This window comes from Melanerpes formicivorus, unplaced genomic scaffold (assembly GCF_026170545.1).
Source record: "Melanerpes formicivorus ecotype bairdi unplaced genomic scaffold, bMelFor1.0.p_v2 SCAF_2647, whole genome shotgun sequence".
NCBI lineage: Eukaryota > Metazoa > Chordata > Aves > Piciformes > Picidae > Melanerpes > Melanerpes formicivorus.
The window spans coordinates 14,692-29,655 of record NW_027144998.1 but is presented as its reverse complement, the minus strand read 5'-3'; the positions used below and the strand labels follow the sequence as shown (position 1 = coordinate 29,655).

Below are 14,964 nucleotides of genomic sequence, written 5' to 3'. Positions count from 1 at the left end.
GGAGGATCTGCTCTGGGCCTCCCTCCTGGGGGGGGAGGGCTGCTTGGAGCCTTCTGCTGCCACTCCTGGAGCTGCAGGAAGCTTGGAAGGGGTTGGAGAAGACCTTCAAGATCTTGGAGGCTGAGCCTGGACCCAGGGCTGCCCCAGGGCACCTCCAGCCCCTGGCCCTCAGCACCACAGCTCCAGGAGACCCCCCCGGGGGCTGGGGGCTGCAGCTCTGCCCCTGGGCAGCAGCCTGGCACAGGCCTGGCACAGCCCTGCAGGCAGCAGCAGCTCTGCCCCTGGGCTGCAGCCTGGCACAGGCCTGGCACAGCCCTGCAGGCAGCAGCAGCTCTGCCCCTGGCCAAGCTCAGCCTTGCCCTGGGGGCAGCTCCAGCTTGGTTCCTCTTCCCCTGAAGGCCAAAGCTCCACCAGGGAGCTGTGGAGGTCACTCAGAGCTCCTGGAGGTGGGGAGGAGGTGAAGGGCTCCTGGCTGGGCTCTGGGGCAGGGGGGTCTCCATCTCCCCCTCCCAGGCACCTGGGCAATAAAAGTTTCCTCCTGTGGCTTTTGGGACCTTGAGGACTTCCTCTGGGCTGCAGCTCCTGGCTCTGGAGGCCTGGAGGAGGAGAGGAGCTCCTGGGGGGTGCTGGGGAGGGAGGGAGGGAGGCTGAGAGGTGGCTCTGTGGTGGCTCTGCTGCTGCTGGGACCTTCTGGGGGGCTGCAGGGAGGCCCTGAGGAGGAGCAGAGACCAGGGGGAGAAGGGGAGGGAGGAAGACCCAGAGGGAGAAGGGGAGGGAGGGAGAGGCAGGGGGAGAAGGGGAGGGAGGGAGAGGCAGGGGGAGAAGGGGAGGGAGGGAGACCACAGGAGGAGAAGCAGAGGAAGACCCTGGGGAGGGGGAAGAGCCCAGAACAGGGAAAGGGTTGAGCTGTGGTTTTGGGGTCGTTTTGGGGCCGTTTGGGGCTGCTTTGTGTTTTGGGGCAGCTTTGGGTCATCCTGGGCTGGTTTGGGGCTGGTTTGGGGCTGAAGAGGGGGGGAAGGAGGAGGAAGGGAGGAAGGGGGGAGGAGGAGGAAGGGGGGAGGAGGAGGAAGGGGGGAGGAGGAGGAAGGGGGAGGAGGAGGAAGGGGGAGGAGGAGGAAGGGGGGGGGAGGAGGAGGAAGGGGGGAGGAGGAGGAAGGGGGGGGGAGGAGGAGGAAGGGGGGGGGAGGAGGAGGAAGGGGGGGGGAGGAGGAGGAAGGGGGGGGAGGAGGAGGAAGGGGGGGAGGAGGAGGAAGGGGGGGAGGAGGAGGAAGGGGGGGGAGGAGGAGGAAGGGGGGGGGAGGAGGAGGAAGGGGGGGGGAGGAGGAGGAAGGGGGGGGGAGGAGGAGGAAGGGGGGGAGAGGAGGAGGAAGGGGGGGGGAGGAGGAGGAAGGGGGGGGGGAGGAGGAAGAGAGAAGGAAGGGAGGAAGAGGGGGGGAGGCAGCCAAGAAGGAGGAGGCAGAGGAGAGGAGCAGCAGCAGCAGGAGGCAGAGATTGAGGCTGGAAGGGAGGCAGCAGGAGCAGCCTGCAGCCTGCAGGGGGCGCTGTAAGCCGGCACGCCAAGGCACCGCCGCCGGCGCCGCCGTAGGAGGGCGTGGCTTAACCTGCCGTATTACGTCACCGCGCGGGGGGGGGGTGGGGTGTGGTGTCCAACAGAGCGACGTCTGACGGGGGGGGCGGGGCCTGGCGGCGACGTCGATCGCGCGCGTCCCGCGTGGGGGTTGTCGCCGCGCCCCAACGCAACGCAACGCAACGCAACGCGGGGGGGGGCGTGTCCCGCGCTGACGTCGGGGGCGGGGGCCGGAGGAAGGGGGGCGTGTCCTGGCGGGCAGCGGCGGAGCCGGCGGCGGCGGCGGCGGCCGGGGCGGGGGGGGGGGAAGGGAAGGAAAGCTGCGGGGCCCTGAGCCCTGTCGTGTGCGAGGCACCGGGGCCGCGGCCCCCACCCTCAGCCCCCCCCCCCGCCCCCGCCATGGAGGACCCCTCGCGGCTGCTGGCGGCGGCGGCGGCTCACGGCGCCGGGGTGAGCCTGCCCGGCGGCATCCCGCCCCCTCCCCCGGCCGCCCCCGGCGATCCGGCAGCCGCCGCCGCCCCCCCCCCCCGCCCCCCGCGCATCACGATACCGGCGATGTCCTGCAGCAGATCATGGCCATCACCGACCAGAGCCTGGACGAGGCCCAGGCCAGGTACCGGCGGGGGCGGGGGGGTCCGGGGGGGGGGCTGCTCGGTACCGGCTGCTCGGTACCGGCCGCTTCCCGGCCGCCGTGACTCAGCTCGGCGGGCGCGGGGAGAGCGGCTCGGCGCCGGTTCGGCGGGGAGGGTCCCGCCGGAGAAGTTGCAGCTCCGTTCCCCGCCGGCCCGGAGGCTTCTCTGCTCCACCCCCCCCCGGCCCCCGGGGCACCGGGAGGGGGTCCCGGGGTTCGCCTCCCCCCCCCCCCCCCGGGAGGTGCGGAGCGGCGAGGGGGAGGCCGGGGCCGGGCTGCAGGCAGCTGGGGCTGGGGGGCAGAGCCCCCAGGAGGGTCCTGAGCGCCACCCCCCGAGCCTCAGCCTTGGCTCTTGGCCGCGCTGGGTCCTGCCCGAGCCTTGGCCCTGCCCCCCCCGGGGGGGGTGGTCCCCAGCCTGGGCTGTGCCCCGGCCCCGACCCCTCCCCAGCCTTGGTTCTTGCCTGGCACTGATCCCCCCTGGGGCTGCCCTGGGCTCATCCTGATCGCCCCTGGGGCTGCCCTGAGCTCATCCTGGTCCCCCCCTGGGCTCACCTTGGTCCCCCTGGGGCTGCCCTGAGCTCGTCCTGATCCCCCTGGGGCTGCCCTGGGCTCATCCTGATCCCTCCTGGGGCTGCCCTGGGCTCATCCTGATCCCTCCTGGGGCTGCCCTGGGCTCATCCTGATCCCCCTGGGGCTGCCCTGGGCTCATCCTGATCCCCCTGAGGCTGCCCTGGGCTCATCCTGATCCCTCCTGGGGCTGCCCTGGGCTCATCCTGATCCCCCTGGGGCTGCCCTGAGCTCATCCTGGTCCCCCCTGGGCTCACCTTGGTCCCCCTGGGGCTGCCCCTGAGCTCGTCCTGATCCCCCTGGGGCTGCCCTGAGCTCATCCTGGTCCCCCCTGGGCTCACCTTGGTCCCCCCTGGGGCTGCCCTGGGCTCATCCTGATCCCCCTGGGGCTGGGCTGGGCTCAGCACTGGTTCTTGATCTTGGTTCCTTCCTGGTTCATTCCTGGTTCCCTCCAGACTCCCTTCCTGATTGCTTCCTGGCTCCTTCCTGATTCATTCTAGGCTCCTTCCCCCCTTCCCCCCCCAGACTCCTTCCCCCCTTCCAGGCTCCTTCCCCCTTCCCTCTTCCAGGCTCCTTCCCTCTTCCCTCTTCCAGGCTCCTTCCCCCCCAGGCTCCTTCTCCCTTCCCTCCTGGGCTCCTGCCCCTCCCTGACTGCCTCCTTCCTTCCCTCCCTGCCTGCAGGAAGCATTCCCTGAACTGCCACAGGATGAAGCCAGCTCTCTTCAGTGTGCTCTGCGAGATCAAGGAGAGGGCAGGTGGGTTGCAGCCCCCCCAGGCCCCAGCTGCCCCCCACCCCCCCCAGCAGCTCCTCCCCTCCCCAGGGGGGTCCCCAGCTCAGGGCTGGGGGGGCTGGGGGCTGTGCAGCAGCTGGGGGGGGGGGGGGGGTTGGAGGAGCTGAAGCTGCTGGGGGAGGCCAGGGGGGGGCTCAGCTGGGGCCCCACCTTGGGGGTGCTGAGCAGGGCTCCAGGTTGGCAGCAAAAGAGGTTCCAGAGGGGGGGAAAAACCAAACCAGGGATTGGGGAAGGTGGAGAAGACAAAGGTGGAGCTGGTCCCAGCTCTGGGGCAGCTCAAAGCCAGCTCCAAGCTCCTGGAGCTGCCCCTGGAGCTCTTCCTCTGCCCTGCCCCTGGAGCTCTTCCTCTGCCCTGCCCCTGGAGCTGCTCCTGGAGCTCTTCCTCTGCCCTGCCCCTGGAGCTCTTCCTCTCCCCTGCTCCTGGAGCTGCCCCTGGAGCTCTTCCTCTCCCCTGCTCCTGGAGCTGCTTCTGGAGCTCTTCCTCTCCCCTGCCCCTGGAGCTCTTCCTCTCCCCTGCCCCCTGGAGCTCTTCCTCTGCCCTGCCCCTGGAGCTCTTCCTCTGCCCTGCCCCTGGAGCTCTTCCTCTGCCCTGCCCCTGGAGCTCTTCCTCTGCCCTGCCCCTGGAGCTCTTCCTCTGCCCTGCCCCTGGAGCTCTTCCTCTGCCCTGCCCCCTGGAGCTGCCCCTGGAGCTCTTCCTCTCCCCTGCCCCTGGAGCTCTTCCTCTCCCCCTGCCCCCTGGAGCTCTTCCTCTCCCCTGCCCCTGGAGCTCTTCCTCTCCCCTGCCCCTGGAGCTCTTCCTCTGCCCTGCTCCTGGAGCTCTTCCTCTGCCCTGCCCCTGGAGCTCTTCCTCTGCCCCTGGAGCTCTTCCTCTGCCCTGCCCCTGGAGCTCTTCCTCTGCCCTGCCCCTGGAGCTCTTCCTCTCCCCTGCCCCTGGAGCTCTTCCTCTGCCCTGCTCCTGGAGCTCTTCCTCTGCCCTGCCCCTGGAGCTCTTCCTCTGCCCTGCCCCTGGAGCTCTTCCTCTGCCCTGCCCCTGGAGCTCTTCCTCTCCCCTGCTCCTGGAGCTCTTCCTCTCCCCTGCTCCTGGAGCTCTTCCTCTCCCCTGCCCCTGGAGCTCTTCCTCTCCCCTGCCCCTGGAGCTCTTCCTCTTCCTCTCTCCCCCCCTGCCCCTGGAGCTCTTCCTCTTCCTCTTCCCTGCCCCTGGAGCTCTTTCTCTCCCCCAGCAGCCTCCACTGAGCCTCCTCTGGAGCATCCTCTGCCCCCTCCCCACCTGCATGCTAATTACTCTGCTTCTAATTAACCCTTAATTAGCCCCCGGGCTGCTGAGGCCTCCCTGCCCCCTATGCAAATGCAATCAGTGCAGAGCCATTTGCATCTCGTTAATTAGAGGCTAATTAGGGCTGAATGAAAGCCTGGCAGCCTGGGGGGGAGGCAGGGGGAGGATCTCCCCCCCTGGGGCTGCTCTGCTGCACAGCTCCAGCAGCCCCCAGGGAGGGCTCAGCAGCCCCCAGGGAGGGCTCAGGAGCCCCAGGGAGAGCTCAGCAGCACCCAGGGAGGGCTCAGGGGCACCCAGGGAGGGCTCAGCTGGGCTCTGGGGGGGTTGGGAGGGGGCCCAGGGCTGGAGCCAGAGCTGCTGAAGGCCTCAGCAGGGAGTTGAAGGCTGGGAGCAGCCTCAGAGCTGCTGGGGGCCTGGGGCAGGGGCTGGGGGGCTCAGGAAGCTGCTGGGGGTCTCAGGGAGGCCCCTGGGGGTCCCAGGCAGGCCCTGGGGGGCTCAGGCAGGGCCTGGGGGGCAGGAGTGGCTCAGGCAGGGGCTGGGGGGGCAGCAGTGGCTCCTGCAGGCTCTGGGGGTCCCAGGCAGGGCCTGGGGGGCAGCAGTGGCTCCTGCAGGCCCTGGGGGCCCCAGGCAGGCTCTGGGGGGCTCAGGCAGGGGCTGGGGGCCCCAGGCAGGCCCTGGGGGGCTCAGGAAGGCCCTGGGGGGCAGCAGTGCCTCAGGCAGGGGCTGGGGGGTCCCAGGCAGGGGCTGGGGGTCCCAGGCAGGCACTGGGGGGGCTCCTGCAGGCCCTGGGGGGCAGCAGGGGCTCAGGCAGGACCTGGGGGTCCCAGGCAGGCTCTGGGGGGCTCAGGCAGGGGCTGGGGGCCCCAGGCAGGCCCTGGGGGGGCTCAGGAAGGCCCTGGGGGGCAGCAGTGCCTCAGGCAGGGGCTGGGGGGTCCCAGGCAGGGGCTGGGGGTCCCAGGCAGGCACTGGGGGGCTCCTGCAGGCCCTGGGGGGCAGCAGGGGCTCAGGCAGGCTCTGGAGGTCCCAGGCAGGCTCTGGGGGCCCCAGGCAGGCCCTGGGGGGGCAGCAGGGGCTCAGGCAGGGGCTGGGGGGCAGCAGGGGCTCCTGCAGGCTCTGGGGGGCTCCTGCAGGCCCTGGGGGTCCCAGGCAGGCCCTGGGGGGGGCAGCAGGGGCTCCTGCAGGCTCTGGGGGGCTCAGGCAGGTCCTGGGGGTCCCTGGCAGGCCCTGGGGGGCAGCAGGGGCTCAGGCAGGCTCTGGAGGTCCCAGGCAGGCCCTGGGGGGGCAGCAGGGGCTCCTGCAGGCCCTGGGGTGCTGAGGCAGGGGCTGGGGGTCCCAGGCAGGCTCTGGGGGGGGCAGCAAGGGCTCAGGCAGGGGCTGGGGGGCTCAGGCAGGCCCTGGGGGTCCCAGGCAGGCCCTGGGGGGGCAGCAGGGGCTCCTGCAGGCTCTGGGGGGCTCAGGCAGGTCCTGGGGGTCCCTGGCAGGCCCTGGGGGGGCAGCAGGGGCTCAGGCAGGCTCTGGAGGTCCCAGGCAGGCTCTGGGGGCCCCAGGCAGGCCCTGGGGGGCAGCAGGGGCTCCTGCAGGCCCTGGGGTGCTGAGGCAGGGGCTGGGGGGTCCCAGGCAGGCCCTGGGGGGGGCAGCAGGGGCTCAGGCAGGGGCTGGGGGGGCAGCAGGGGCTCCTGCAGGCCCTGGGGTGCTGAGGCAGGGGCTGGGGGGTCCCAGGCAGGCTCTGGGGGGGGCAGCAAGGGCTCAGGCAGGGGCTGGGGGGCTCAGGCAGGCCCTGGGGGTCCCAGGCAGGCTCTGGGGGGGCCGCAGGGGCTCCTGCAGGCTCTGACCTTTCTCTCCCCTCTCCCCCCTCAGTGCTCAGCATCCGTGGGCTGCAGGAGGAGGACCCCCCAGATGCTCAGCTGCTGAGGCTGGACAACATGCTGCTGGCTGAGGGAGTCTCTGGGCCTGAGAAGAGAGGAAGAGGAGGAGGAGGAGGAGGAGGAGGAGGAGCAGCACCACCAGTGGCTGTGGCAGCAAGCTCAGGTGGCTGTCCCCATGACAATAGCATTGAGCACTCTGACTACAGGGCCAAGCTCTCCCAGATCCGAGAGATTTACCACTCAGAGCTAGAGAAGTATGAACAGGTGATCCTCCTGCATGCCAGAGGCCTTCCTCCCCCCTCCCCCTGCCCCTCCTCCTCCTCCTCAGCCCACCCCCTGCCCTGCCTCTCACCCCCCTCTCCCCTCCCCTCCCCCCTCCTGGCTTTGCTTTCTGTTGTCCTCCCCCTGGGGCTGGGGGTTGGAAGCTTCAGGGCTCAGGTGACTTCCTCCCACCCCCACCTCCTCCTCCTCCTCCTCTTCCTCCTCCTCATTGAGTTGGAAGCTCTCAGAGGTAGGGTGAGGAGAATGAAGACCAAAGGAAAAGGTTGAGGGGGGGTGGGGGACAGGGGTTGGGTGAAGGGGGGAGGGGGGCTGGGGGGACCCCCCCCCCCAGGAGGGGTTCAAGCTCCAGAGGGCTCCAGGCTCAGGAAGGGACCCCAAGGGGGCTGGGGGGACCCCCCCAGGAGGGGTCAAGCTCCAGAGGGCTCCAGGCTCAGGAAGGGACCCCAAGGGGGCTGGGGGGAACCCCCCAGAGGGCTCCAGGCTCAGGAGGAGACCCCCAAGGGGACTGGGGGGACCCCCAGAGGGGTTCAAGCTCCAGAGGGCTCCAGGCTCAGGAAGGGACCCCAAGGGGGCTGGGGGAACCCCCCAGGGGGTTCCAACCCCCAGAGGCTTCCCCAAGAGTCAGAGCTAGGCCCAGGCTTGGCCAAGAGCTTCCTGAGTGACCTCAGGGAGAGGCTGCTGTGGGCCCAGGCTGGCAGCAGTGGGGGCAGGCTGGTGCCAGGCTGGAGGGGGTGGGGGGAGAGAGGAGGGTCCTGAGGTGCCCCCAGGGCAAGGGCAGGGAGGGGCAAGCCCCTGGCCCCAGCTGCTGGGGAGGGACTGGCAGTGCTGCAGGGGGCACCAAGGGGGGCAGGGGGCAGCAAGGAGGCCCCCAAGGAGCTCTGCTGGGGGGGCAGGAGGCAGAGTGTGGGCAGCAGGGCACAGAGGGAGCTGCTCCTGCCCCAGCCAGGGCTGGGCACCCCCCCCAGCTGGCAGTGCCCAGGGCAGAGCCCAGCAGGGCTGGAGGAGAGGCTGAGGGCACCTCCCTGGGTGCTGCTGCTGCTGGGGGGCAGCCCCCAGAGGGCATCTGCTGCGTGCTGGGGGGCATGGGGCTGGGGCTGGCAGCAGCTGAGGGGTGCCCAGGGCTGTGCCCAGGAGGTGCCAGCAGCAGCAGCAACCTCTTGGCTTGGAGGCTTCAGAGGCCTGGGAGAGGTTTGGTGGAGTCCTCCCTGCAGAGCTCCCGACCCCAGCTGCCCCCTGGGTGCCCTCCTGGCAGCCTGCTGTGGGCAGGGGGCTTGGGCTGGGTGACCTCCAGAGCCCCCTGCCCACCCCCCCAGGCTGGGGGTGGAGCCTCAGGAGGGCTCCAGGGCTCAGGAGGGTTCCAGCTCAGGAAGGTTCCAGGCTCAGGAGAGTTCCCCCTGGGGAGCTGTGGAGGCTCAGGAGGGCTCCAGGGCTCAGGAGGGTTCCAGGGATCAGGAGGGCTCCAGGCTCAGGAGGGCTGCAGGCTCAGTTCCAGGCTCAGGAGGGTTCCCCCTGGGGAGCTGTGGAGGCTCAGGAGGGTTCCAGCTCAGGAAGGTTCCAGGCTCAGGAGGGTCCCCCCTGGGGAGCTGTGGAGCCTCAGGAGGCCTCCCTAGGGCTCAGCCCTGGGCTCAGCCTTGGCCCCAGGGGGCTGTGCCCCCCTTGGAGGGGGCTGTGGGACGCCGCTGAAGCCCTCAGCCACCTCCTGTGCCCTCCTGGCTGCCTCCTGCAGGCTGAGTTGGCCGCAGGAAGGGCCCCGGGGGGAGCTCCCCTGGCTGCCTCCCGGCGCAGGAAGGGGTTGGGGGGTGTGGGTTGGGGGTCTGGGGGGGGCTGCTCTGCCGCTCTGGGGATCCACCCTGGTGTCCCTGCAGGCCTGCAGTGAGTTCACCACCCACGTGATGAACCTGCTGAGGGAGCAGAGCAGGACCAGGCCCATCTCCCCCAAGGAGATCGAGCGCATGGTCAGCATCATCCACGGCAAGTTCAGCACCATCCAGATGCAGCTCAAGCAGAGCACCTGCGAGGCCGTCATGATCCTGCGCTCCCGCTTCCTCGACGCCAGGTGCCGCCAGGGGGCGGCAGAGGGAGGCAGAGGGCGCTGGGGGAATGCCAGGGGCCTCCAATTTGGTCTGGTTTGGGTCTGATTTGGCCTTTTTTGGTCTATTTTGGGTCTGATTTGGCCATTTCTGACTCCGACTTTGGTCTAATTTGGGTCTATTTTGGGTCTGATTTGGCCTTTTTTGGTCTATTTTGGGTCTGATTTGGCCATTTCTGACTCTGACTTTGGTCTGATATGGGTCTAATTTGGCCTTTTTTGGTCTATTTTGGGTCTAATTTGGCCTTTTTTGGGTCTATTTTTGGGTCTAATTTGGCCTTTTTTGGGTCTATTTTGGGTCTGATTTGGCCATTTCTGACTCTGACTTTGGTCTAATTTGGGTCTGATTTGGCCTTTTTTGGGTCTATTTTGGGTCTGATTTGGCCTTTTTTGGGTCTATTTTGGGTCTGATTTGGCCTTTTTTTGGTCTATTTTGGGTCTGATTTGGCCTTTTTTGGTCTAATTTGGGTCTGATTTGGCCTTTTTTGGTCTATTTTGGGTCTGATTTGGCCTTTTTGGGTCTATTTTGGGTCTGATTTGGCCTTTTTGGGTCTAATTTGGGTCTGATTTGGCCTTTTTGGGTCTATTTTGGGTCCAATTTGGCCATTTCTGACTCCGACTTTGGTCTAATTTGGGTCTAATTTGGGTCTGATTTGGCCTTTTTTGGTCTAATTTGGGTCTGATTTGGCCTTTTTTGGTCTATTTTGGGTCTGATGTGGCCTTTTTTGGTCTATTTTGGGTCTGATTTGGCCTTTTTTGGTCTATTTTGGGTCTGATTTGGCCTTTTTTTTGGTCTATTTTGGGTCTGATTTGGCCTTTTTTGGTCTATTTTGGGTCTGATTTGGCCTTTTTTGGTCTATTTTGGGTCTGATTTGGCCTTTTTTGGGTCTATTTTGGGTCTGATTTGGCCATTTCTGACTCTGACTTTGGTCTATTTTGGGTCTAATTTGGCCTTTTTTGGTCTATTTTGGGTCTGATTTGGCCTCTTTTGGGTCCAATTTGGCCATTTCTGACTGTGGCTTTGGTCTATTTTGGGTCTAATTTGGTCTATTTTGGGTCCAATTTGGCCATTTCTGACTCTGACTTTGGTCTATTTTGGGTCTGATTTGGCCTTTTTTGGGCCTATTTTGGGTCCAATTTGGCCATTTCTGAGTCTGGCCACTTTGGGTCCAATTTGGTCTATTTTGGCTCTGATTTGGCCTTTTTTGGGTCTAATTTGGCCATTTTTTTACTCCAACTTTGGCCTATTTTGGGTCTAATTTCAGTCTAATTTGGCCTTTTTTGGTCTATTTTGGGTCTGATTTGGCCATTTCTGACTCCAACTTTGGTCTATTATTTTGGATCTGATTTGGCCATTTTTGACTCTGACTTTGGTCTGTTTTGGGTCTAATTTGGCCTTTTTTTGGCCTATTTTGGGTCTGATTTGGCTATCTTGTGGCCACTGTGTCTGCTCTGGGGGTGCCTGGGCTGGGGGGTGCCCCTGAGCAGCCCCAATTTGGCCTATTTTGGGTCTAGTTTGGTCTATTTTGGGGGCGCTGTGGCCACCCCAGGGGTGCCTGGGCCAGGGGTGTCTGATCCAGGGGTCCTGGGCTAGGAGTGCCTGGGCTGGGGGTGCTGGGCTGGGGGTCCTGGGCCGGGGGTGCCTGAGCTGGGGGTGCTATGGCCCCTCTGGGGGTCCCGAGCCAGGGGGTGCCAGGCTGGGGGTCCCTGATCTGGGGGTCCCTGATCTGGGGGGTCCCAGGCTGGGGGGTGCCTGAGCTGGGGGGGTCCTGGGCTGGAGGTGCCTGATCCATGGGTCCTGGGCTGGGGGTGTCTGGGCTGGGGGTGCTGTGGCCCCTCCGGAGGTCCCTGGTCTGGGGGTCCCTGATCTGGGGGTTCCGGGCTGGGAGTGTCTGGGCCGGGGGTCCCTGGGCCGGGGGTCCCTGGGCTGGGGTTCCATAATCTGGGGGTCCCTGATCCGGGGGGTCCCATGCCGGGGGTCCCTGGGTCTGGGGGTCCCTGGTCTGGGGGTGCCTGATCTGGGGGTTCCAGGCTGGGGGTGCCTGAGCTGGGGGGTCCTGGGCTGGAGGTCCCAGGCTGGAGGTCCCTGATTCGGGGGTCCCTGATCCGGGGGTCCCGTGCTGGAGGTGTCTGGGCTGGGGGGGTCCCTGATCCGGGGGTCCCGTTCCGGGGGTCCCATGCCGGGGGTCCCATCCGGGGGGTCCCTGATCCGGGGGTCCCTGATCCGGGGGTCCCTGATCCGGGGGTCCCATGCCGGGGGTCCCCATGCCGGGGGTCCCGGTGCGGGGGTCCCATGCTGGGGGTCCCTGATCCACGGGTCCCTGATCCGGGGGTCCCATGCTGGGGGTCCCTGATCCGGGGGTCCCGTGCCGGGGTCCCTGAGCCGCCGCCCCCCGCAGGCGCAAGCGGCGCAACTTCAGCAAGCAGGCGACGGAGGTGCTGAACGAGTACTTCTACTCCCACCTGAGCAACCCCTACCCCAGCGAGGAGGCCAAGGAGGAGCTGGCCAAGAGAGGAGGCATCACAGTCTCCCAGGTGGGGGCTGCCTGCCGCCTCCCCTCGCCCCCTGCCCGCTCTGCCTCCCCCCCAGCTCCTCACCCCGGGGCTGAGCTCTGCTGCGGGGCCTGGAGCTGGCTGCTGCCCCTCAGGAGGCAGAGCTGGGGCTGGGGAAGCTCAGGGAGGGATCCATCCCCCCCCCCAAGAAGGGATCCATCCCCCCCCCAGAGGGATCCACCCCCCCCAGAGGGATCCACCCCCCCCCAAGGGGATCCAACCCCCAGCGGAATCCACCCCCCAGAGGGTTCCCCAGGGCTGTGAGGAGGGCAGAGAGGCTTTGGTCACCCCCTGGGGATGCTTTGGTCACTCCCTGGGGAGGGCAGGGAGGCTTTGGTCACCCTGTGGGGAGGGCAGGGAGGCTTTGGTCACCCCCTGGGGAGGCTTTGGTCACTCCCTGGGGAGGGCAGGGAGGCTTTGGTCACCCCCTGGGGAGGCTTTGGTCACCCCTTGGGGAGGGCAGGGAGGCTTTGGTCACCCCCTGGGGAGGCTTTGGTCACTCCCTGGGGAGGGCAGGGAGGCTTTGGTCAGCCCCTGGTGGGGGCAGGGAGGCTTTGGTCACCCTCTGGTGGGGGCAGGGAGGCTTTGGTCAGCCCGTGGTGGTCTCTGGGGGTCTCTGGGGGTGGCTGCAGGTCTCCAACTGGTTTGGCAACAAGAGGATTCGCTACAAGAAGAACATGGGCAAGTTCCAGGAGGAGGCCAACATCTACGCCGCCAAGAGCGCCGTGGACGCCGCCAGCGTGGGCGCCCAGGGCCCCCAGGGCAGCTCCCCAGCCACCCCCAGCTCAGGTGAGGCAGCCAGGGCCAGCCCACAGCCCCGCTGGGGGGCGCTGGGGAGGGGGCTGGGGGCCAGGTTGTGACGGCCTGGGGTCGGTTTGTGTCCTCCTCCTCCTCCTCCTCAGCCTCCTCTGGCTCCTTCAAGATGGCAGCGGCCGGGGAGGCCTTCCTCAGCCTGCAGGCTCTGAGCTCCTACCAGAGCTCCCCCCCTGGGCACCGGCGTCCAGGCACAGGTCAGTGGGGAGGCTGCAGCCAGCTGGGGCTGAGGCTTGTGGGGCTGAGCTCTCTGGGGCTGAGCTCTCTGGGGCTGAGCTCTGCAGGGCTGAGGGTTGTGGGGGCTGAGCTCTCTGGGGCTGAGCTCTCTGGGGCTGAGCTCTGTGGGGCTGAGGGTTGTGGGGGCTGAGCCCTCTGGGGTTGAGCCCTCTGGGGCTGAGCTCTGTGGGGCTGAGGGTTGTGGTGCTGAGCTCTGCAGGGCTGAGGGTTGTGGGGCTGAGGGTTGTGGTGCTGAGCTCTGCAGGGCTGAGGGTTGTGGGGCTGAGGGTTGTGGTGCTGAGCCCTCTGGGGCTGAGCTCTGCGGGGCTGAGCCCTCTGGGGCTGAGCCCTCTGGGGCTGAGGGTTGTGGTGCTGAGCTCTGCAGGGCTGAGGGTTGTGGTGCTGAGCCCTCTGGGGTTGAGCTCTGTGGGGCTGAGGGTTGTGGTGCTGAGCCCTGCGGGGCTGAGCCTTGCGGGGCTGAGGGCTGGCACCAGGGGAGCTGGAGCTGCCCCCAGGGCAAGGCTGAGCTTGGGCAGGGGCAGAGCTGCTGCTGCCTGCAGGGCTGTGCCAGGCCTGTGCCAGGCTGCTGCCCAGGGGCAGAGCTGCTGCTGCCTGCAGGGCTGTGCCAGGCCTGTGCCAGGCTGCTGCCCAGGGGCAGAGCTGCTGCTGCCTGCAGGGCTGTGCCAGGCCTGTGCCAGGCTGCTGCCCAGGGGCAGAGCTGCTGCTGCCTGCAGGGCTGTGCCAGGCCTGTGCCAGGCTGCTGCCCAGGGGCAGAGCTGCAGCCCCCAGCCCCGGGGGGGTCTCCTGGAGCTGTGGTGCTGAGGGCCAGGGCCTGGAGGTGCCCTGGGGCAGGGCTGGGTCCAGGCTTGGCCTGCAGGAGCTCCAAGCTCCTCTGCAGCCCTTCCCTAGCTCCATGACCTCAAACCAACCTCCTGCCCTCCCCTCCCCTCCCCTCCTTGCCCTCCCCTCCCCTCCCCTCCTTGCCCTCCCCTCCCCTCCCCTCCTTGCCCTCCCCTCCCCTCCTTGCCCTCCCCTCCCCTCCTTGCCTTGCCCTCCCCTCCCCTCCCCCTCTCACTGTTGGCCTCCTCCCAGGTGGATTCCTTGCACCATGTCCTGCACCAGGCAGGGAGGTTTGAGGCCATGGTGAGCAACCCTCTGTACACGACACAGCGCCTCGAGGTAAGAGCCAGCCCTGCCCTCCCCCTCCCCAGCACTGACCCCAGCCCTCCCCCACCCCACACTGACCCCTCCCATGCTCCCCTCCCCCCAGCTTGGGTTAAGTGGGGCAGGGGAAAAAAGAAGCTTGGAGGCTTCAGAGCCCTCAGAGAGGCTGCGGAGTCCTCTCTGGGGCCAAGGGGAACTTGGTTACCTTGGAAACATCTCCAGGTTCACCTTGGTTGGGTCCCAGGCCCCCCCAAGTTGTGTCCCAACCCCTCCCAGCTCCCCTTGGTTGGATCCCAGGCCCCCCCAGGTCCATCTCCCCTGCCCTCCACACCTCCAGCTCCCCCTGGTTGTGTCCCACCCCCCCCAGCTCCCCTTGGTTGGATCCCAGACCCCCCAGGTTCACCTTCTCTGCCCTCCACACCTCCATCTCCCCTTGGTTGTGTCCCAGGCCCCCCCCAGCTCCCCTTGGTTGTGTCTCAGGCCCCCCCCAGCTCCCCTTGGTTGTGTCCCAGGCACCTCCAGCTCCCCTTGGTTATGTCCTAGCCCCCCCCAGCTCCCCTTGGTTGGATCCCAGGCCCCCCCACGTCCACCTTCCCTGCCCTCAACATCTCCATCTCCCCTTGGTTGTGTCCTAGGCCCCTCCAGCTCCCCTTGGTTATGTCCTAGCCCCCTCCCAGCTCCCCTTGGTTGGATCCCAGAGCCCCCCCAGGTCCATCTCCCCTGCCCTCCACACCTCCAGCTCCCCTCCTCCCCCTGCCCCAAGCCCCAGCCGGGGGCAGGCTGCCCTGAGGGGGTCTGTTGCCCCTGCCTGCAGAGCAATGGCAGCTGGCAGGAGGCAGCCACCCCCCTCCTCCGTCACCTCCCCGGCCGGGGACGCCGGCAGCGTCCATTCAGATGCCTCCAACTGAGCCGCCCGGGGCCGGGGGCTGCTGCTGGGAGCCCTGCTGGGGGGAGCCCACTGCCCAGGACCCCGAGCCCTGCTGCTGGAGCCCTGCTGCTGGGGGCCCTGCTGCATGGAGCTCTGCTGCTGGGAGCTCTGCTGCTGGGAGCCCTGCTGCATGGAGCTCTGCTGCTGGGAGCTCTGCTGCTGGGAGCCCTGCTGCATGGAGCCCTGCTGCATGGAGCTCTGCTGCTGGGAGCCCTGCTGCTGGGA

The 14,964-nt window shown here is 67.4% G+C and overlaps 1 protein-coding gene across 1 annotated transcript; it reads left to right on the top strand.

Moving 5' to 3' along the window:
- The first annotated feature begins 1,902 nt into the window (after positions 1-1,902).
- On the top strand, positions 1,903-14,781 carry LOC137461597 (pre-B-cell leukemia transcription factor 4-like). The gene is given in 12 exon segments (XM_068171282.1): positions 1,903-2,089; positions 2,092-2,180; positions 3,447-3,520; positions 6,687-6,958; positions 8,842-9,032; positions 11,465-11,600; positions 12,251-12,407; positions 12,521-12,600; positions 12,602-12,628; positions 13,740-13,826; positions 14,626-14,649; positions 14,651-14,781. Coding segments are annotated over 12 exon segments (1,329 nt in total). The 5' UTR covers positions 1,903-1,966; the 3' UTR covers positions 14,720-14,781.
- Positions 14,782-14,964: the final 183 nt, after the last annotated feature.